At 42.3% G+C, this 21,707-nt stretch overlaps 3 protein-coding genes across 3 annotated transcripts; all 3 read left to right on the top strand.

Moving 5' to 3' along the window:
• Positions 1 to 8,602: 8,602 nt before the first annotated feature.
• Positions 8,603 to 11,905, top strand: LOC114517812 (DNA polymerase eta-like). The gene is made up of 8 exons (XM_028537638.1): positions 8,603 to 8,872; positions 8,953 to 9,198; positions 9,530 to 9,764; positions 9,837 to 9,940; positions 10,272 to 10,391; positions 10,509 to 10,698; positions 10,773 to 10,930; positions 11,037 to 11,905. The coding sequence occupies exons 1-8, from the start codon at positions 8,742 to 8,744 to the stop codon at positions 11,710 to 11,712; spliced, it is 1,860 nt and encodes a 619-aa protein (XP_028393439.1). The 5' UTR covers positions 8,603 to 8,741; the 3' UTR covers positions 11,713 to 11,905.
• A 72-nt stretch (positions 11,906 to 11,977) lies between these two features.
• Positions 11,978 to 13,972, top strand: LOC114517614 (2',5'-phosphodiesterase 12-like). Its single transcript, XM_028537402.1, has one exon. It carries the CDS (start codon positions 11,999 to 12,001, stop codon positions 13,724 to 13,726), a length of 1,728 nt encoding a protein of 575 aa, XP_028393203.1. The 5' UTR covers positions 11,978 to 11,998; the 3' UTR covers positions 13,727 to 13,972.
• A 691-nt stretch (positions 13,973 to 14,663) lies between these two features.
• Positions 14,664 to 21,635, top strand: LOC114517655 (band 3 anion transport protein-like). Its single transcript, XM_028537440.1, is given in 15 exon segments — positions 14,664 to 14,723; positions 14,812 to 14,980; positions 15,744 to 16,268; positions 16,380 to 16,549; positions 16,797 to 16,971; positions 17,042 to 17,421; positions 17,654 to 18,131; positions 18,258 to 18,619; positions 18,781 to 18,975; positions 19,060 to 19,263; positions 19,403 to 19,901; positions 19,980 to 20,149; positions 20,240 to 20,410; positions 20,596 to 20,619; positions 20,621 to 21,635. Coding segments are annotated over 15 exon segments (3,630 nt in total). The 3' UTR covers positions 20,669 to 21,635.
• The last annotated feature ends 72 nt before the right edge of the window (positions 21,636 to 21,707 follow it).

The raw sequence follows: 21,707 nt of genomic DNA, 5'->3' as shown, positions 1-21,707 counted from the left end.
GTAATCACGTCCTAGGATGTCTCTTGAACGTGTTGTTGCTTTGGTAGACATGGATTGTTTTTACGTACAAGTTGAGCAACGTTTGAACCCGTCTTTGCTTGGGAAACCTTGTGCAGTTGTTCAGTATAATGAGTGGAAAGGTGGAGGGTAATTATTAAACTAGAAAGCTATAGGTAGTTAGCAATATGAATGACAATATTTGATTGTATTTATATGTGTTTGCCCAGAGTCATAGCAGTTAGTTATGAAGCTAGAAAGTTTGGTGTAACACGGCAAATGCGAGGGGATGAAGCAAAGGAGAAATGTCCTGAAATTTTCCGGCGAACTCGATCATGGTCGAATTAGTCGTTTTCCTGCGAACTCGACCATGGTCGAATTAGTCGTTTTCCGGCGAACTCGACCATGGTCGAGTTAGTCGTTTTTCGGCGAACTCGACCATGGTCGAATTAGTCTTTTCCGGCGAACTCGACCATGGTCGAATTAGTCGTTTTCCGGCGAACTCGACCATGGTCGAGTTAGTCGTTTTCCGGCGAACTCAACCATGGTCGAGTTAGTCGTTTTCCGGCGAACTCGACCATGGTCGAGTTAGTCGTTTTCTGGCGAACTCGACCATGGTCGAGTTAGTCGTTTTCCGGCGAACTCGACCATGGTCGAGTTAGTCGTTTTCGGGCGAACTCGACCATGGTCGAGTTAGTCGTTTTCCGGCGAACTCGACCATGGTCGAGTTAGTCTTTTCCGGCGAAACTCGACCATGGTCGAGTTAGTCGTTTTCCGGCGAACTCGACCATGGTCAAGTTAGTCGTTTTCGGGCGAACTCGACCATGGTCGAGTTAGTCGTTTTCCGGCGAACTCGACCATGGTCGAGTTAGTCGTTTTCCGGCGTACTCGACCATGGTCGAGTTAGTCGTTTTCCGGCGAACTCAACCATGGTCGAGTTAGTCGTTTTCCGGCGAACTCGACCATGGTCGAGTTAGTCGTTTTCCGGCGAACTCGACCATGGTCGAGTTAGTCGTTTTCCGGCGAACTCGACCATGGTCGAGTTAGTCGTTTTCCGGCGAACTCGACCATGGTCGAGTTAGTCGTTTTCCGGCGAACTCGACCATGGTCGAGTTAGTCGTTTTCCGGCGAACTCGACCATGATCGAGTTAGTCGTTTTCGGGCGAACTCGACCATGGTCGAGTTAGTCGTTTTCCGGCGAACTCGACCATGGTCGAGTTAGTCGTTTTCCGGCGAACTCGACCATGGTCGAGTTAGTCGTTTTCGGGCGAACTCGACCATGGTCGAGTTAGTCGTTTTCCGGCGAACTCGACCATGGTCGAGTTAGTCGTTTTCCGGCGAACTCGACCATGGTCGAGTTAGTCGTTTTTCGGCGAACTCGACCATGGTCGAATTAGTCGTTTTCCGGCGAACTCGACCATGGTCGAGTTAGTCGTTTTCCGGCGAACTCAACCATGGTCGAGTTAGTCGTTTTCCGGCGAACTCGACCATGGTCGAGTTAGTCGTTTTCCGGCGAACTCGACCATGGCCGAGTTAGTCGTTTTTCGGCGAACTCGACCATGGTCGAATTAGTCTTTTCCGGCGAACTCGACCATGGTCGAGTTAGTCGTTTTCCGGCGAACTCGACCATGGTCGAGTTAGTCGTTTTCCGGCGAACTCAACCATGGTCGAGTTAGTCTTTTCCGGCGAACTCGACCATGGTCGAATTAGTCGTTTTCCGGCGAACTCGACCATGGTCGAGTTACAATCATTTTCAAAAGAGTTGGGACAGGTAGCCAAATTACCGATTTATAAGACAAACCCAGATCCCCCGCGCCCCCTTTTCAATGTTGTGTCCCAAATAGACGGACATTTTGTTCCGAAACGTGTTTGGATTTGAAAACCAACATTGATTGGGGGGAGGGGGGGAGATGTATGAAAATCATCCTATATAGTAGATTTTAGCTAAAAATAGTAGGTGTCCCAATTACTTTTGAAAATGATTGTAGTCGTTTTCCGGCGAACTCGACCATGGTCGAGTTAGTCGTTTTCCGGCGAACTCGACCATGGTCGAGTTAGTCGTTTTCCGGCGAACTCGACCATGGTCGAGTTAGTCGTTTTCCGGCGAACTCGACCATGGTCGAGTTAGTCTTTTCCGGCGAACTCGACCATGGTCGAATTAGTCGTTTTCCGGCGAACTCGACCATGGTCGAGTTAGTCGTTTTCCAGCGAACTCGACCATGGTCGAGTTAGTCGTTTTCCGGCGAACTCGACCATGGTCGAGTTAGTCGTTTTCCGGCGAACTCGACCATGGTCGAGTTAGTCGTTTTCCGGCGAACTCGACCATGGTCGAATTAGTCTTTTCCGGCGAACTCGACCATGGTCGAATTAGTCGTTTTCGGGCGAACTCGACCATGGTCGAGTTAGTCGTTTTCTGGCGAACTCGACCATGGTCGAGTTAGTCGTTTTCCGGCGAACTCGACCATGGTCGAGTTAGTAGTTTTCCGGCGAACTCGACCATGGTCGAGTTAGTCGTTTTCCGGCGAACTCGACCATGGTCGAGTTAGTCGTTTTCCGGCGAACTCGACCATGGTCGAGTTAGTCGTTTTCCGGCGAACTCGACCATGGTCGAGTTAGTCGTTTTTCGGCGAACTCGACCATGGTCGAATTAGTCTTTTCCGGCGAACTCGACCATGGTCGAGTTAGTCGTTTTCCGGCGAACTCGACCATGGTCGTATTCGCCATGGTCGTCTGCGCCGTTTTTCGGCAGTAAATGGTAAAACGTTTAAATTCAGTAGTCGCATTGATTACTATTTTCTTGCTAGAAACACTTAAAAAACGTTTAGGCATTTAAATCTTGCAATTTCCAAGTGTGTCTTATTAGTCATTTTCTGTGCATATCCTTGTTAGGGACCGCCTCCCGAGACCAGGAAAAGCTTAAATACGTTAAATTTATCTTCGCTCTCAAGGCTCGCCACTGTAGCTGATTCGTCTATGACGCTAGGCTTGTGGCAAAGCCCACTCTGTTTCTCACTGAGACGTAACGGTTAGGTGCACATACATCATGGTCTGGGGGCCGTAGTGCATCTCCCCCTTAGACGGCCGTTAAGATGTGAGTTATGGGGGGGAGTTCTTCCTATAGCAACTGTCCTTGCACCTTTCGTAGTTGTAATCTATGCTGGTATATCGCAGCTGGTTGTAATATCACCGGTTAGATTGTGGCATAGAGCTGGATGATCTCTTTTTTACGTTTGTTTAATTCTTTTTTATTTCGGCATTCTTTCTAAATTTTTCTTTTACATACAAAAAAATACTTTTATTAAACATATATGGAACGGATATGGTTCGAAAAAAAATCTATATCGACTAAAAACCACCTTAATTAACCCTGAATACTCTCCCCAGTCTCTGCATGGCTGAGTTTATGGTAATGGTATAATCTCGACCAATCAGAGTGCTGGAAATCTGTTCCGAGTTCATCCGAGAGTAGTCGATACCTTCCGATTATTTCAAAACAAGTCCAGAAAATGATGATGTTGAATAGTTGGTATTGTTGGTATCTGTTTTGCTAGCTGTTTGCGAGAAATCTTTTGTAATCACGTCCTAGGATGTCTCTTGAACGTGTTGTTGCTTTGGTAGACATGGATTGTTTTTACGTACAAGTTGAGCAACGTTTGAACCCGTCTTTGCTTGGGAAACCTTGTGCAGTTGTTCAGTATAATGAGTGGAAAGGTGGAGGGTAATTATTAAACTAGAAAGCTATAGGTAGTTAGCAATATGAATGACAATATTTGATTGTATTTATATGTGTTTGCCCAGAATCATAGCAGTTAGTTATGAAGCTAGAAAGTTTGGTGTAACACGGCAAATGCGAGGGGATGAAGCAAAGGAGAAATGTCCTGAAATTTTCCGGCGAACTCGACCATGGTCGAGTTAGTCGTTTTCCGGCGAACTCAACCATGGTCGAGTTAGTCGTTTTCCGGCGAACTCGACCATGGTCGAGTTAGTCGTTTTCTGGCGAACTCGACCATGGTCGAGTTAGTCGTTTTCCGGCGAATTCGACCATGGTCGAGTTAGTCGTTTTCGGGCGAACTCGACCATGGTCGAGTTAGTCGTTTTCCGGCGAACTCGACCATGGTCGAGTTAGTCTTTTCCGGCGAACTCGACCATGGTCGAGTTAGTCGTTTTCCGGCGAACTCGACCATGGTCAAGTTAGTCGTTTTCGGGCGAACTCGACCATGGTCGAGTTAGTCGTTTTCCGGCGAACTCGACCATGGTCGAGTTAGTCGTTTTCCGGCGAACTCGACCATGGTCGAGTTAGTCGTTTTCCGGCGAACTCGACCATGGTCGAGTTAGTCGTTTTCCGGCGAACTCGACCATGGTCGAGTTAGTCGTTTTCCGGCGAACTCGACCATGGTCGAGTTAGTCGTTTTCCGGCGAACTCGACCATGGTCGAGTTAGTCGTTTTCCGGCGAACTCGACCATGTTCGAGTTAGTCCTTTTCCGGCGTACTCGACCATGCTCGAGTTAGTCGTTTTTACGGCGAACTCGACCATGGTCGAGTTAGTCGTTTTCCGGCGAACTCGACCATGGTCGAGTTAGTCGTTTTTCGGCGAACTCGACCATGGTCGAGTTAGTCGTTTTCCGGCGAACTCGACCATGGTCGAGTTAGTCTTTTCCGGCGAATTCGACCATGGTCGAATTAGTCGTTTTCCGGCGAACTCGACCATGGTCGAGTTAGTCGTTTTCCGGCGAACTCGACCATGGTCGAGTTACAATCATTTTCAAAAGAGTTGGGACAGGTAGCCAAATTACCGATTTATAAGACAAACCCAGATCCCCCGCGCCCCCTTTTCAATGTTGTGTCCCAAATAGACGGACATTTTGTTCCGAAACGTGTTTGGATTTGAAAACCAACATTGATTGGGGGGAGGGGGGGAGATGTATGAAAATCATCCTATATAGTAGATTTTAGCTAAAAATAGTAGGTGTCCCAATTACTTTTGAAAATGATTGTAGTCGTTTTCCGGCGAACTCGACCATGGTCGAGTTAGTCGTTTTCCGGCGAACTCGACCATGGTCGAGTTAGTCGTTTTTCGGCGAACTCGACCATGGTCGAATTAGTCTTTTCCGGCGAACTCGACCATGGTCGAATTAGTCGTTTTCCGGCGAACTCGACCATGGTCGAGTTAGTCGTTTTCCGGCGAACTCAACCATGGTCGAGTTAGTCGTTTTCCGGCGAACTCGACCATGGTCGAGTTAGTCGTTTTCTGGCGAACTCGACCATGGTCGAGTTAGTCGTTTTCCGGCGAACTCGACCATGGTCGAGTTAGTCGTTTTCCGGCGAACTCGACCATGGTCGAGTTAGTCGTTTCCGGCGAACTCGACCATGGTCGAGTTAGTCTTTTCCGGCGAACTCGACCATGGTCGAATTAGTCGTTTTCCGGCGAACTCGACCATGGTCGAGTTAGTCGTTTTCCAGCGAACTCGACCATGGTCGAGTTAGTCGTTTCCGGCGAACTCGACCATGGTCGAGTTAGTCGTTTTCCGGCGAACTCGACCATGGTCGAGTTAGTCGTTTTCCGGCGAACTCGACCATGGTCGAATTAGTCTTTTCCGGCGAACTCGACCATGGTCGAATTAGTCGTTTTCCGGCGAACTCGACCATGGTCGAATTAGTCGTTTTCCGGCGAACTCGACCATGGTCGAGTTAGTCGTTTTCCAGCGAACTCGACCATGGTCGAGTTAGTCGTTTTCCGGCGAACTCGAGCATGGTCGAGTTAGTCGTTTTCCGGCGAACTCGACCATGGTCGAGTTAGTCGTTTTCCGGCGAACTCGACCATGGTCGAATTAGTCTTTTCTGGCGAACTCGACCATGGTCGAATTAGTCGTTTTCCGGCGAACTCGACCATGGTCGTATTCGCCATGGTCGTCTGCGCCGTTTTTCGGCAGTAAGTGGTAAAACGTTTAAATTCAGTAGTCGCATTGATTACTATTTTCTTGCTAGAAACACTTAAAAAACGTTTAGGCATTTAAATCTTGCAATTTCCAAGTGTGTGTCTTATTAGTCATTTTCTGTGCATATCCTTGTTAGGGACCGCCTCCCGAGACCAGGAAAAGCTTAAATACGTTAAATTTATCTTCGCTCTCAAGGCTCGCCACTGTAGCTGATTCGTCTATGACGCTAGGCTTGTGGCAAAGCCCACTCTGTTTCTCACTGAGACGTAACGGTTAGGTGCACATACATCATGGTCTGGGGGCCGTAGTGCATCTCCCCCTTAGACGGCCGTTAAGATGTGAGTTATGGGGGGGAGTTCTTCCTATAGCAACTGTCCTTGCACCTTTCGTAGTTGTAATCTATGCTGGTATATCGCAGCTGGTTGTAATATCACCGGTTAGATTGTGGCATAGAGCTGGATGATCTCTTTTTTACGTTTGTTTAATTTTTTTTATTTCGGCATTCTTTCTAAATTTTTCTTTTACATACAAAAAAATACTTTTATTAAACATATATGGAACGGATATGGTTCGAAAAAAAATCTATATCGACTAAAAACCACCTTAATTAACCCTGAATACTCTCCCCAGTCTCTGCATGGCTGAGTCTATGGTAATGGTATAATCTCGACCAATCAAAGTGCTGGAAATCTGTTCCGAGTTCATCCGAGAGTAGTCGATACCTTCAGATTATTTCAAAACAAGTCCAGAAAATGATGATGTTGAATAGTTGGTATTGTTGGTATCTGTTTTGCTAGCTGTTTGCGAGAAATCTTTTGTAATCACGTCCTAGGATGTCTCTTGAACGTGTTGTTGCTTTGGTAGACATGGATTGTTTTTACGTACAAGTTGAGCAACGTTTGAACCCGTCTTTGCTTGGGAAACCTTGTGCAGTTGTTCAGTATAATGAGTGGAAAGGTGGAGGGTAATTATTAAACTAGAAAGCTATAGGTAGTTAGCAATATGAATGACAATATTTGATTGTATTTATATGTGTTTGCCCAGAATCATAGCAGTTAGTTATGAAGCTAGAAAGTTTGGTGTAACACGGCAAATGCGAGGGGATGAAGCAAAGGAGAAATGTCCTGAAATTTTCCGGCGAACTCGACCATGGTCGAGTTAGTCGTTTTCCGGCGAACTCAACCATGGTCGAGTTAGTCGTTTTCCGGCGAACTCGACCATGGTCGAGTTAGTCGTTTTCTGGCGAACTCGACCATGGTCGAGTTAGTCGTTTTCCGGCGAATTCGACCATGGTCGAGTTAGTCGTTTTCGGGCGAACTCGACCATGGTCGAGTTAGTCGTTTTCCGGCGAACTCGACCATGGTCGAGTTAGTCTTTTCCGGCGAACTCGACCATGGTCGAGTTAGTCGTTTTCCGGCGAACTCGACCATGGTCAAGTTAGTCGTTTTCGGCGAACTCGACCATGGTCGAGTTAGTCGTTTTCCGGCGAACTCGACCATGGTCGAGTTAGTCGTTTTCCGGCGTACTCGACCATGGTCGAGTTAGTCGTTTTCCGGCGAACTCAACCATGGTCGAGTTAGTCGTTTTCCGGCGAACTCGACCATGGTCGAGTTAGTCGTTTTCCGGCGAACTCGACCATGGTCGAATTAGTCGTTTTCCGGCGAACTCGACCATGGTCGAGTTAGTCGTTTTCCGGCGAACTCGACCATGGTCGAATTAGTCGTTTTCCGGTGAACTCGACCATGGTCGAGTTAGTCGTTTTCCGGCGAACTCGACCATGGTCGAGTTAGTCGTTTTCCGGCGAACTCGACCATGGTCGAGTTAGTCGTTTTCTGGCGAACTCGACCATGGTCGAATTAGTCTTTTCCGGCGAACTCGACCATGGTCGAATTAGTCGTTTTTCGGCGAACTCGACCATGGTCGTATTCGCCATGGTCGTCTGCGCCGTTTTTCGGCAGTAAATGGTAAAACGTTTAAATTCAGTAGTCGCATTGATTACTATTTTCTTGCTAGAAACACTTAAAAACGTTTAGGCATTTAAATCTTGCAATTTCCAAGTGTGTGTCTTATTAGTCATTTTCTGTGCATATCCTTGTTAGGGACCGCCTCCCGAAACCAGGAAAGCTTAAATACGTTAAATTTATCTTCGCTCTCAAGGCTCGCCACTGTAGCTGATTCGTCTATGACGCGCTAGGCGTGTGGCAAAGCCCACTCTGTTTCTCACTGAGACGTAACGGTTAGGTGCACATACATCATGGTCTGGGGGCCGTAGTGCATCTCCCCCTTAGACGGCCGTTAAGATGTGAGTTATGGGGGGGAGTTCTTCCTATAGCAACTGTCCTTGCACCTTTCGTAGTTGTAATCTATGCTGGTATATCGCAGCTGGTTGTAATATCACCGGTTAGATTGTGGCATAGAGCTGGATGATCTCTTTTTTACGTTTGTTTAATTCTTTTTTATTTCGGCGTTCTTTCTAAATTTTTCTTTTACATACAAAAAAATACTTTTATTAAACATATATGGAACGGATATGGTTCGAAAAAAAATCTATATCGACTAAAAACCACCTTAATTAACCCTGAATACTCTCCCCAGTCTCTGCATGGCTGAGTGTATGGTAATCATGGTAATGGTATAATCTCGACCAATCAGAGTGCTGGAAATCTGTTCCGAGTTCATCCGAGAGTAGTCGATACCTTCCGATTATTTCAAAACAAGTCCAGAAAATGATGATGTTGAATAGTTGGTATTGTTGGTATCTGTTTTGCTAGCTGTTTGCGAGAAATCTTTTGTAATCACGTCCTAGGATGTCTCTTGAACGTGTTGTTGCTTTGGTAGACATGGATTGTTTTTACGTACAAGTTGAGCAACGTTTGAACCCGTCTTTGCTTGGGAAACCTTGTGCAGTTGTTCAGTATAATGAGTGGAAAGGTGGAGGGTAATTATTAAACTAGAAAGCTATAGGTAGTTAGCAATATGAATGACAATATTTGATTGTATTTATATGTGTTTGCCCAGAATCATAGCAGTTAGTTATGAAGCTAGAAAGTTTGGTGTAACACGGCAAATGCGAGGGGATGAAGCAAAGGAGAAATGTCCTGAAATTATCCTTGCAAGAGTTCCTGAAATGAGAGGCAAGGCTGACTTGACGCGTTATCGTGATGCATGCGCCGAAGTGATGGATGTTTTGCAAGGTTTTGCTGATGTATGTGAACGTGCCAGTGTGGACGAGGCATACCTCGATTTGACAGAACTGGTCAAAAAGTAAGAGATCTGCAATCAAGGCTTTGGGTTTTGACCTCAATAAATGCACAGTTTAAGAATTGGTTAGAGTTACTCTGCCCCAGATTTTCAAATTTTACCTCCCAATGAGAACTGCTTGTCCCACTTAGGGTCAATCCCACTATAAGTTCATTTAAAAATCAAATTCGCTTTAAATATGGTATAAAAACTGCCTAAAGTAGACAAAAAGACTTTCTTTAGGTCAAAACATCGAGAAGTGTTTGTCTAAATACATCAGCATTGAGCATTTGAAATAATAAATGTTTATAAATATAATGGTAAATGACTATAAGGCATTATTTAACCTAAACAGAAAACTTGAGATGATATCTTTGGAGGAACTTGTGGACAAGACGTTGGCTTGCAGTCATGTTATTGGTTACACTGACACAACAGACAGTTCTGACATCAGAGGTCGCTGGATGGCTGCATTATCTGATGATAAGATAAAAAATTTAGCCATGGGAGCCATAATCATTCAAGAGGCAAGAGATGCTGTAAAGGAAAAAGTCGGTTTTACTTGTTCAGCTGGGATTGCTCATAATAAGGTGAATGAAATATAACTTTACTTTTTATGCTTTTGAGTAGTATAGTTAAAAGCTCAATTCTTTTCGTTCAAGGTCTTGGCTAAGATTGCTGGTGGAAGTCATAAACCAAATCAGCAAACATTGCTTCCTCAACACTCAGTTGCAAAGTTTTTTGAGACTATTCCAATCAAGAAAGTGTAAGTTAAATAAACTCCAGTTATAAAACAATCAACTAGATAAAGGATTGATCCAGTTAGGTTTTGTAGGGTGGGGAAAGGTGCAAACTATCTGCTGTGCATTGAACCACCACCTGGTTGTTAGATGCTACTTAGACTGTCAAGCCTCATGTTGGGCTATGAACTCTTAAATACACCATATTCATGATTGTGTATTAATTTTTCATATAATTCCAGTATATTTAAATTGATACCCAAATTAGCACCCTCTATGACCTAAGGTTGGGGGGTGGAGGAGCTCTAGTACATAAATCCATTCCTGAAAAGGTTTGAGTGGAGTTTCTATATACAGACGTTTCTTTGGAGGTAAATTTGGACAAAGCGTGATTACTTCACTTGGAGTTGAATACATGTCTGAGTTGACAAGATATTCTCAAGAAGAATTACAGCATCACTTTGGGGAAAAATCTGGGTAAGGAGTACCAAAAGTGGTCTTAATATAGGATGTATTTGATAGTGAATAAACTGTCTGATAAAATGATGAATTTCACCTACACTTGTTCATTTGTTTTCCTGCATATATGCATAGCACATGGCTTTATGATGTATGTCGTGGTCGTGAATATGAAATTGTCCGACAGAGGCAGTTATCTAAGTCTTGCGGATGTGGGAAAAATTTCACAGGAAAATCCAGACTGGTCTCAAAGGAGAAAGTGAGATACTGGATGTATCAGCTGGCCAGCGAACTCAGCGACCGACTGAGAATTGAAGAAGAAAAGGTAGAGATGTTTTCTTTCTGTGATAACCATCATGTGTTCCTGGAAAGTTTATGTGTGCTTGCATTAATTGATAGAATAACAGAAAGGCAAAGTTGGTGTCAGTTGGGCTGTGGACAGAGACAAAAAGTAGTCGTGTTCGCTCTTTTCCCTTGAGATATTCTGATCCAGAATCGATCTGTGAAAATGCTATGCAAGTCATAAAAACCTTTAATTCCGGAACTGCGGATAAATGGTTGGTAATTTGTTCTCTCTCTTTTTGGTTTGGCAACAATCCTTGCAGTAGCAAGTCCTTTAATATAGTACAAGAAAGTGTGTTAATTAATAATATGCATTTTTAGGCAGCCTGGAGTAACTTCCCTCTCTCTGAATGCAAGTAAGTTTGAGGATATTTCTAAATCCTCAGGAGCCTCTTCTATTGTGTCGTTCTTTGCAAAGAAAGAGAAAAACGACGAGGAGGAAACAGACTCGGCAGAAAATGAAGCACCTTCAAACACATGCACTCTCAGCACAGACAACCTTGAATCAACAGACTTCATCTCTTATGAACGAGATGAAATTGATCATGATATTGTGAACGAACTACCAAAGGAAATTAGAAATGAAATTCAACAATTTCTTGGAACCTCTAAAACTTCAGAACGAAGTAAGAGGACGTCTAGTGGGATAGAAAAATACACAATTCCTAGGAACACAATTAGCACAGATCAGACCAAGATTACAAAAACCAATGCTTCAGAAACAGGAATATATGATGGCAAATATGGAGGAGTCCAATTGATCACAGAAAATCCAACAAGTGACTCAGAAAGTTCTCACAATTCTGAGTTTATTTGTTGTTCAAAATGCAGCATGAAAATAGAAAAATCCAAGATGGACGAGCATCAAGATTATCATTTTGCCTTAGAGTTGCAGAAAGGAAATGAAATTCTGGTTGATCATTTGCAGAACAGAGAGCCTCCTAAAAAAAGGCAGAAAGGAACTATTTCATCATTTTTTGTTCCCAAAGGAAGGTGATACAGTGAGTGTAAAAAAGTCACCCCATTTCATGAACTGGTTCTAAATTTATAAACACATAAAGTATGACTGAGCAAAAAATGGTGTAGAGTTATATTTATACTATAGTAAGGTAAATTAGGGCAATCTGTAGTAGTCACTTTTGCCGTTTAATGTTTGTGTCTACACAAAGTATCTGATATATATCATTAGAATGCAGACTCAAAACAAAACTGAATATTTTATTTTCTTTTTTTTAAAAAAAAACTGAAATACATTTGTTTTTACTGTGTTTAACTTTAACAAGATGAATTACCTATCAGTTTATACCGAGTTAGTGAATAACGTGCAAAATATTAAGCTATTGTTTAGCTTAAACAACAGGAGATACAACATGTGTCGATCACCGGCTGACCCGGTTGGAAAAACGCTAAAACGAATCGGTGTCTCTGTTCAGAAATCCATCAAAAAAGAAGGAGATTTGGGAGGGAAGGAGGCTGAAAAACAAGAAGCATTAAATGATATTCCTGTCGCATTATTTTATCCAAACGGCGAGATGGTTGATAGTGAATTAGCTAATCAAGTTGCTTGGAAGGAAAGCAACGTTTTAAATATTGGTGATTCAAGATTTCTCGTTGAGGAAAACACCCCTTTGGTAGACAATGCCAAAATTCCCTCAGTTATCATGGCCGGCTTTCCTGTTGTTCCAGTGGTCAAGCTCAAGTTTGCTGACAGAGAAAACTCTCTCTTCAAATGGTTCAAATCAAGAGCTGATGGTTCAAATCCTTCCTCAACACAAGTAGAGGAAAAAGAAGCAAGTTGGATTGAAATTGGTCAGGGATTCATCTATATCCCAAAGATTGCGGATATCGGTTGTTTTTTGAAAATGTCATGCAAAGCAGCTGGGGGTGTTGGGAAAACTGCTCACACTTGGTTTGATGTTACCTCAACCTGTGAGGTGACCCCTGGACCTGGGGACACCCCATACGACAAACGCCACCTCAGCACTGCCAAACCAACCTCTGATCCTCGCATATTCCGTTTTATCTCGTATAACATCCTTGCAGATTGTTACATCGAAGATGAGACGTTTCGTAATACATGGTTTGGTTATTGCCCCAAGTACTGTCTTGAATCAGATTACCGACAGCAGCTGGTATTAAAGGAAATTGAGGGGTACAATGGTGACATAATCTGTCTGCAAGAATGTGGTCGTCGTCTGTTTGAGAATCACCTCAATCCAATGATGACCTCTCTTGGTTATGGTGGATCCGTGAAATACAAGTCTGGAGTCATGCCTGAAGGTGGAGCCATATTCTTTAGGAAGTCTAAGTTCACTTTGATAAAACAAGACAACTTTTTGCTTAGTGAATCCTTCACAAATGATGCCTGCAATAATGAATTACTTAAAAGGGTCCAAGAAGCCAAATTTTTCTATGAAAAACTGATGAGCCGTACAACTGTTGGCCAAATAATAATTCTCCAAAGTGTGCAATGCCCTCAAAACTATATTTGTGTTGTTAATGTACATCTGTATTTCAACCCTGATACACCTTTCATTAGAAACTTGCAGACCATGATTATGCTCAATGTTTTGAAGAAAACAATGGAAAATTTAGATTTGGAGCTAAAGCAAAATGATGGTGGTAGACACCAGGTTGGTGTTGTGTTCTGTGGTGATCTAAACAGCCTACCAGATTCTGGTGTGGTTCAATTGTTGTCCAGTGGTGAACTACCCGACTCTCATCCTGATTGGAATTTACCAGGGGAAAAACCAGAACATAATCATTTAGAAATGATGCCTTACAGCCACAAGTTTGGTCTTCAAAACTGCTGTGGTTTCCCAGAATATACCAACTATACAGAAGGGTTTATTGGGCTGCTTGATTACATATTTTCAAGCAAGAAATTTTTTGATGTAGAGTCCAACATTCCTATACCTTCAACAGAAGAAGTTCAGCTTTACACAGCTCTTCCGTCACCTGTATTACCTTCCGATCATGTTGCACTAGTTTGCGATTTAAAATGGAAATAAAAGACAATTTACCATGGTGACTAAATTAAATTATAATGTGTTATATTATCCATTGAGTATTTTTGTGGTGAGCAAACTGTGGGGGAAAAACAATTTATTATTGAGACTAAAGAAAGTCATTTATTGATAACTTTCAAAGTGTAATCTTGATAAATCTTCATAGATATATGAACAAGCTTGTGTGAAATATTCACTATGTACAAGTTACCCAATAAATAGGCCAAATACTTTGATTAGCAGCACTGTGACTCCTTTATTTTAAGCATAGAAAACAATGGTTATGTTAATGGTATTTGGTTTATTCAGTAACGTACCAACCGTTACTACGTGTCACTGGTATTCCAAAACGCAAAGTGCATTTGCGCACGGAAACCTTTTTCCACGTGTTTCCGTCAGCAGAAAATTTGCAAGAGACGCGTGCAGTTTGTGGGGAAGTCTCGTGACATTTGACCTTCGTGTTCCGGTCACATGACTTCGATTATCAACTTGTTGATTGGCCATTTGCCAGACAGACGCGGAGGTTCCGCTCAAAACCATGCAAAGACTCATCAAAAATGTACATTTTTCCAAAAACAACAATGAATTGAGCTTGCAAAAAGACAATTCTGTGCGAATCGTGGTCCACTCCAACGATTAAGAGACGGAAAAGATTTGCAGCAGCGAAATTAACGAGTTTTGGAACAGAGTTTAACTTTGTTTACAACTTTGATCGAATGGCCATGTGACTTGGGTAGTGTATCTTGGCATAGGGTATACACTGTTTTAATATGTAAATACGACTATATTTTTATATTTTGAAGTGGATTACATATCTCTGGTTGAATAAAATAAACTGCAAGAATAGGAACGCCTTGGACTAGCAACTGAGGTTGTTTGAGTTCAGCAAAAGGAGTTTTCCAAGGTCGAAGAATTGGATAAAACTATTATCTAAAACGAGATGACATCCATTGAGAAAAATGATCCGCTTGAAGGCACAAGCACGGAGAATCAACACGAGGTATTTAGAAGTATTACTATCAATAAATAAACAATATTTTTATTTATAGCTATCAGCTATCTGACGTTTCAATATAATTTTCCTTTAGGGAGTTTGGATGGCGATGGACGAAACTATAAAAGCAGAAGACGAATTACTGACGAAAGTGCTTCGCGAACCATTTGAATACAATACTCCAACGTTAAGCTCTCCTCAAGTGGAAAATGAATCTCAATCTTCGCATTACCATCCACAGTTTAACGAGAAAGATTACTTGAGTGAGTAATTTCTGTATTTATTACCGTCTGTGTTTACTTACGTGCTTTTGTTGGGGCATGTTCGGACAACTTTGGGTGGAGGTATTGTTCAATCTTTTATGCCGGAACCTCACAACCAAATGTAAACAAACGTTTTACCTGTGCTTTTAAACGCATTCAAATACGTGTAAATTTTGTTCAAGGAAGCAATAAATTGTAGTTGTTAGCCTCTACGGAAAACCCTCAATTGTTTCCAAGAATTTAGATTTATCCAAGGAGAGGAAATAAAGAAATGAGAAATATTTATGCAGAGGAAACGGGGTTTTCTTATTTCCCATTGATTGATCATAAACAGGATTTTCTGTGTGCTATATAGCAACCACTATCTCTGCATTCTATTCTTAGCCAAATGCATCAAACCTTCAGTAGTAATTTATTTGCATTTCAAAGTGAACAAGAATGTTTTGAATAAAAAAAAATGCACATTTCATAAAACTAAGCAATGATCTCCTTGGATTCTTCAAAGAGCATGATGTTCCTATGCATGTAGTAGCTCCAGTGTTACCCAAACATCATTCACTCATACCTTGATAGCTGCAGGCCTCTGATTAGAGTAAAAATTGAAAATTTGGCCGTAGTTCTTTCTGCCCTGTCCAATATACCAGAACTGAAGGCATTTTTCGAAAAGATGTCCAATGTATAATCCATTTCTTTCCTAGAGAAACGTCACACTCATGTACACTTACACACACCGCTCAAACCTCGCTCCCATCACCGAGATAAGAAAGGAAAAAATCAAAAAAAGGACCAAAAAAGAAAAAGCATGAGGACTCAACGAAGCCTTTGGAGAAACCAAAAACGATACCTGCCAAGGAAGATCACACTCCAGCGATCCCTGAAGTTCAGGAGGAAAAACGTGAAAGAAATATTGTGGACCAAACCATCAGTGTCCTTCCAGAAATTGGTGAGGATGAGATCCTGGCTACACCTCCCAAACAAGGGTGGTTATCACAGCTAGCCGATGCAAGCACCGAGACAGTTACGCCAGCAGCGATAGACACAGCACCAGTGGTTGAGACACCAAAGGACGCAAAAGTCAAGCATCGACAAAAACAGGAACAAGGTGACGCAACACCAACAAAATCTGGCCGCCACCATAAACATCATCATCGTCGAAGACACAAGTCCGAGCTTCAGGAAAGACGACGGCCGGGCGTGGCTACGATAAAGGAAAATGATAAGGGTAGCATACCTGAGTCAACAGCAGACGGTACTGCACTTGACACAAAGGATGTTGAGGATATGAAATGTAAGTCAGTGTTGCGATTAGTCCATAAAACATAGGTTTCTTGGTGGTGATGACTTTTGATTATGATTACAATTATACATAAGCCATGACTCAGTTTGTAAATCTCTGCAGTTCATAGATTTGAGGATCTGAAAGGGATGCATAGACGACCAGTACGGCTTCGTCGTTCAGGTATGACAACCCACTTTAGCAATCAAGATTTATCTGCAAGTTTACGAAGTCTTGTCAGTCACATAAAACCTGCGCCAAGAAAGAAGACCTATGATCACAGACCTCATGAGGTAATCTCACATTTTAGTTGCAAACTTGTGTTGAGTTCTAATAGCCGAATTCATATTAGAGACGGAAAACTCGTCTTAGACGGAAAACTCGTCTTAGACGGGAAACTCATCAAAGACGGGGACGGGAAAACTCGTCTGATGTGTATTCGCTCACAGCCGGGTTTCTTTCTAAGTTTACCAAGGCAGGGCTTTACCCTTTCGTTTTTTCTTAACAAATGGTTAATTAGAATAAATGTAATTCAATTAGAACTTCGTTGAACTGGAAGAACTGACAACGGTTGGTGAGGACACAGAGTGGAAGGAAAGGGCCCGGTGGATCAAGTTTGAAGAAGACGTTGAAGAATCGAAGCGTTGGGGAAAGCCGCACATTCCTTCTTTATCATTTCACAGTTTACTAGAGTTAAGACGTGGCCTTGAGACAGGTATGTACGTCAGTTATGATCGTGAAGATGTTTAAAAACTTCCAAAATCTATCGTTTTAATTTCCCCCAGGCGCGGTTCTGCTTGACTTGGAGCAGTTTGATCTCTCGAGCATTGCTGAAGCGGTCATCGAGGAGATGGTGATCACAGATCAACTACCAAGAGCTCACAGTTCAAAAGTCTTGTCAGCACTTCTTTCAAAACATCGCCATCAGCATCAGATGCAACGTGGGCTACGGAGACAAAGCTCAAGCACAAATCTCGCTGCATTTTTTGGCGTTGAACCCAAAGGAACGCCATTGAAACCCAATGAGACTGACGGGTCGACAGTTAGAGAAGTCAGTCCAGCACAAGAGGCGAAAGAAAATGTCCCTCTAGAACCAGCAAGACCCAGGACAACCAGCGATGCCTCAAGTCAGACACCTTTCTCAACCCTTGATTATTTGGACAAGGTTCGTATTCACCAATAATAAAGTATCACAAAATGTTCCGCTATGAACACTTGTCTTCTGATAGTTTGTGTTGAAATAAGATTGTTCCTAAATCAGTAGAGAAATGCTAAAAGGCAGCCCTTTTATCATGAGTCATGACCTAATTAATGTATTATAGAACTTGGGTAAAGTCGTTTGAGGAAAACATAATCATTATGAAGAGTAAAGATAAGGCGAATTTATTTCACTTTAGACTGAGAACCGCGTGGGAGTTTCTTTTGCTCCTGAACCAACCGTCAGTGATGACGTAGAGAATACGACCTCCGACATACGTGGCCGAATACCTTCCGACGCCGAGGCGACGGCTGTCATGGTTGGTACAATGGAAGAGCTGGAGAAACCTGCGATGGCATTCGTGAGGCTCGCAAAAGGCTGTCGTCTTGGTAATCTGACAGAAGTTCCACTCCCTGTGCGGTTTATATTCGTCATGTTGGGACCTCCTCGCGACGACGATCAGTACCACGAGATTGGTCGTTCTATCGCCACCCTGATGTCGGACGAGATTTTCCACAGTTTAGCCTATCGGGCTGAACAGAAGGAGGATATTCTTTCAGCCATCAACCAGTTCCTGTCTGACAGCATCGTGCTGGCTCCAGGTGACTGGGACGAGCGTGTTCTGTTGCCCATCTTGGAAGGACACAGCAGAGAAGTGATGAAACGACGAAGGAAAGGTATGTAGTGGTATTTATAAAGCGATTTTCTTGTGGACACAAGCGTAGATTTAGTCAATTTTCCTTCAACTTGAGCATGCCCGGATCTTGTTTGTCTAATGTGAACCAATTTCTCTCCAAATGCAGCCGCAGCCGCGCAAAGAATTCCAGGAAAAGATGACGATCCGTTGTTGAGAACCGGCCGTTTATTTGGTGGTCTCGTCAGGGATGTTCAACGTAAATACCCACACTACAAAAGCGACTTCGTCGACGCATTCAAAAACTTCAAATGCCTCGTAACTTTCATATTCGTCTACTTTGCTACAATCGCTCCGTGTGTGACGTACGGGGGTCTTCTAAGCAAGAAAACTGATGGATTGATAGGACTGTCTGAGTCAATACTCGCCACGGCAATTGGAGGAATATTTTTCGGATTTTGCAGTGGGCAGCCGCTAATGATTGTCGGAGTGACCGGTCCAGTGCTTGTCTTTGAGGAAACAATATATTATGTACGTTCAAAGTTATTATACTAAGAGTTTATCTCAATGTGACCATGTTTAAGTTATAAGATTAGGATTAAGTTAGAGTTAGGTCTTTAGGGCTTAGATTGGATTTGATTAGAGTTAACCCTAATTCCAACCTAATCTCAAGAATTTTTTTCTCATCCCAGTTCTGCAGCGAAAACGGATTAGATTATCTCGCGTTGCGGTTCTGGATTGGATTATGGATTGTTGTAATCTGCACCTTGGTTGTGGCTTTTGAGGGATGTTTTCTTGTCAAATACTTCACGAGATTTACCGAAGAAATATTTGCTTGTCTCATTTCGTTCATCTTTGTCTACGAGGCCCTTAAGTTTATTTACGAGGTGGGGAAACTACATCCGCTTCATATATTTTAGACTTATTTTGCTCTCAATAAGTATGTTATCCTTGCTGTTATTTTATTTTAGACCTTTGATGATCATCCATTGACTCGTACTCATAAATGGCACAATCAAAATATAAATACGACGAATGATTCAGACCCAACGAAGTCCTCAGAACCTCGTAATGAACCAAACACTGCATTATTGACAACAATCTTATTATTTGGAACTGTTCTTTTGACTGTTCAACTTCGCAAGTTCAGACACAGCCATTTCTTTGGCAAAAAGGTACGTTATGTGTTGAAGAAATCTTCTGTTTTTGCAAAATTTGGTAACCTTTGAAGTTTGAACTATAAATTCCCGACATTTTGGACGCATCACTCAAGATATATACAAAGCTCACTGGCAGCCCTTTTGTATCTTTTAGGGACGCCGAACAGTCAGTGACTTTGGAATGGCGATCTCTATATTCGCTATGTCCTTACTGGACTATTCTATCAAGGATGTCTACACACAAAAGATGCCCGAACTCTCGAGCTTCAAACCTACACTGCCCGAAAAACGCGGCTGGTTCGTGGCTCCCGCGGGGATCCACGTGGGATGGATGTTCGCGGCGGTTATCCCGGCAGTCTTTGTGAGCATTCTGTTGTTTATGGAAACAGAATTGACAGGAATCGTCTTGAACAAGAAGGAAAATAATTTGCGGAAAGGAGCCGGATATAATCTAGACTTGCTCGTGGTGGGTCTTGTATGCGGGTTGTGTTCCCTCATGGGGTTGCCATGGATATGCGCAGCTCCGGTGCGCTCAGTCTCGCATAAAAATGCGCTCACCGTCATGAGTACTACGCATGCGCCAGGAGAAAGAGCTTATGTTGTGAAAGTCATTGAACAACGTGTAACAAACATATTCATACATATTTTCATTGGTGAGTACTTGTATGTCAGTGCCCAGTACTGCAAGTGCAGCAAAACAGTTCACTAACGTTCATACTCCGTGCTTGCAGGTCTTTCAGTTCTGATGGCTCCAGCGTTGGAAGTGATTCCCATTGCTGTTTTATTCGGTGTCTTTGTGTACCTCGGCACAATTTCTCTTTCCGGAAATCAGTTTGTCATTCGCGTTGTTATGTTCTTCATGCCTCCAAAACATTATCCAGATTTTGCATTCGTTCGCAAGGTACTGTTGAGTTCAGGACCCAGGATCCCTGAGGTCTTCGAAAATATGCCGTAGATAGAAAATAAGCTGTGTTTTTTTCTGTTATTTCAGGTCGGTGGCCGAAAAATTCATCTTTTTACCCTGGTCCAAGTGCTGGCATTATGTGTCCTTGTTGCCACGAAGATGACAATCATAGCGCCATTATTTCCGCTGTTTGTCATATTTCTTGTTCCAATCAGAAAACAACTGTACAGATTTTTTGATGAGAAAGAACTGACAGCGGTGAGTATGGAAAAACGCCTTCTTCTTCAGCAAGACTGGCTTTGAAGAACTTGAAAACATGCAGTTTAGATCTACGCCTTGTTTTGAATCACCATCAAGATAAGATGTGTTGTCGTTTGGGGCTTAAAACTCGCCAAATTATGCTTACATATTTCATCACAATTCTCATGTTCGTGTCATTTCAGTTAGATAACGAGGAATCTGTTCTTGTATGAGGATGACTTGGATGAATACAATATGATTCATGTCCCGATTTGAGATGGTATCTATGGATGAATATTGATATCGCTGGATATACTACGATACAAGTCCCAATTTGGGGGTGGTAACTATGAATGTAATGTAATACTTGCGATATCTATAGATATGATACGAACTTATTCCTATGTGTTAATGCATGTGAATGGATACATCTGTACAAAACAGTCCCAATAATTAATGCATGTCCCTGTATGTGGTGGTATCATAGGATATATTATGATATAACAGGATCTGCGGAGATTGGCTGGGTATCCCGTCTTGCAGGCGAGTCATTGTTCCTGTTTGTCTATATGTGTATTCGTATATCCCCACATGTCTCTAATTACCACATATCTTAATCAAGTAAATGATTCTGTTCAAACAACTGTTTGGTATAAATATTTAATGTAAATGATTTGCGTCATATATAGATTGATTAGAAACAATTTTGATAAGAAATTTTCATCCTGAACTTGCAAGGAAATTTCTCTCCATCAGCATTCATCATATGAAACAGGTTTAATGCAGACATTCAAGGCGTATTGCCCCTATATTATTAGGTAACACAAAATAAATAAATAAGTATTGTAGTAAGACCATGCAATGGTCTTTCTCGTTGATGAGAACTCTTTGAAGCAGCAACCTTGTTTAACAACCGTTGTTTGTAGAATATTTTTGATAAACGCCATTACTTCTTTCAGAAATTTCCTAACAGGTTTCACTACCGCCTGCGTACCCACTTCTGTAGTGACTACACTAACATAATCGAACAATTTGATAGGTTGCAGATAGAGTATTTTTGAGATCACGTATATTTAAGACGACCAGAATGTATCCTCATAAATTTCTATGTAAATTATAAATAAAAAGCGAATTCTATACAAATTTATAAATAATTTTAAACGTTGTACATATCCAAACGCTGTGCTTCGGCAAAAATATCTAAATCTATTTTGATTAAAAAAAAACACAAGAACGTTTTAAATGTGTGTTGTATGAGATGTTTTGGTGTAGTTTTTTCTAAGCATCGTTTTGTAGTTTGTGCAAGCAGGAAGTG

This window comes from Dendronephthya gigantea, unplaced genomic scaffold, assembly GCF_004324835.1.
Source record: "Dendronephthya gigantea isolate DGI-Jeju-01 unplaced genomic scaffold, DenGig_1.0 000009F, whole genome shotgun sequence".
In the NCBI taxonomy this organism is placed as follows: domain Eukaryota; kingdom Metazoa; phylum Cnidaria; class Anthozoa; order Malacalcyonacea; family Nephtheidae; genus Dendronephthya; species Dendronephthya gigantea.
Note: the sequence above shows the minus strand (reverse complement) of the source record. Positions and strands in the feature narration are given on the sequence as shown.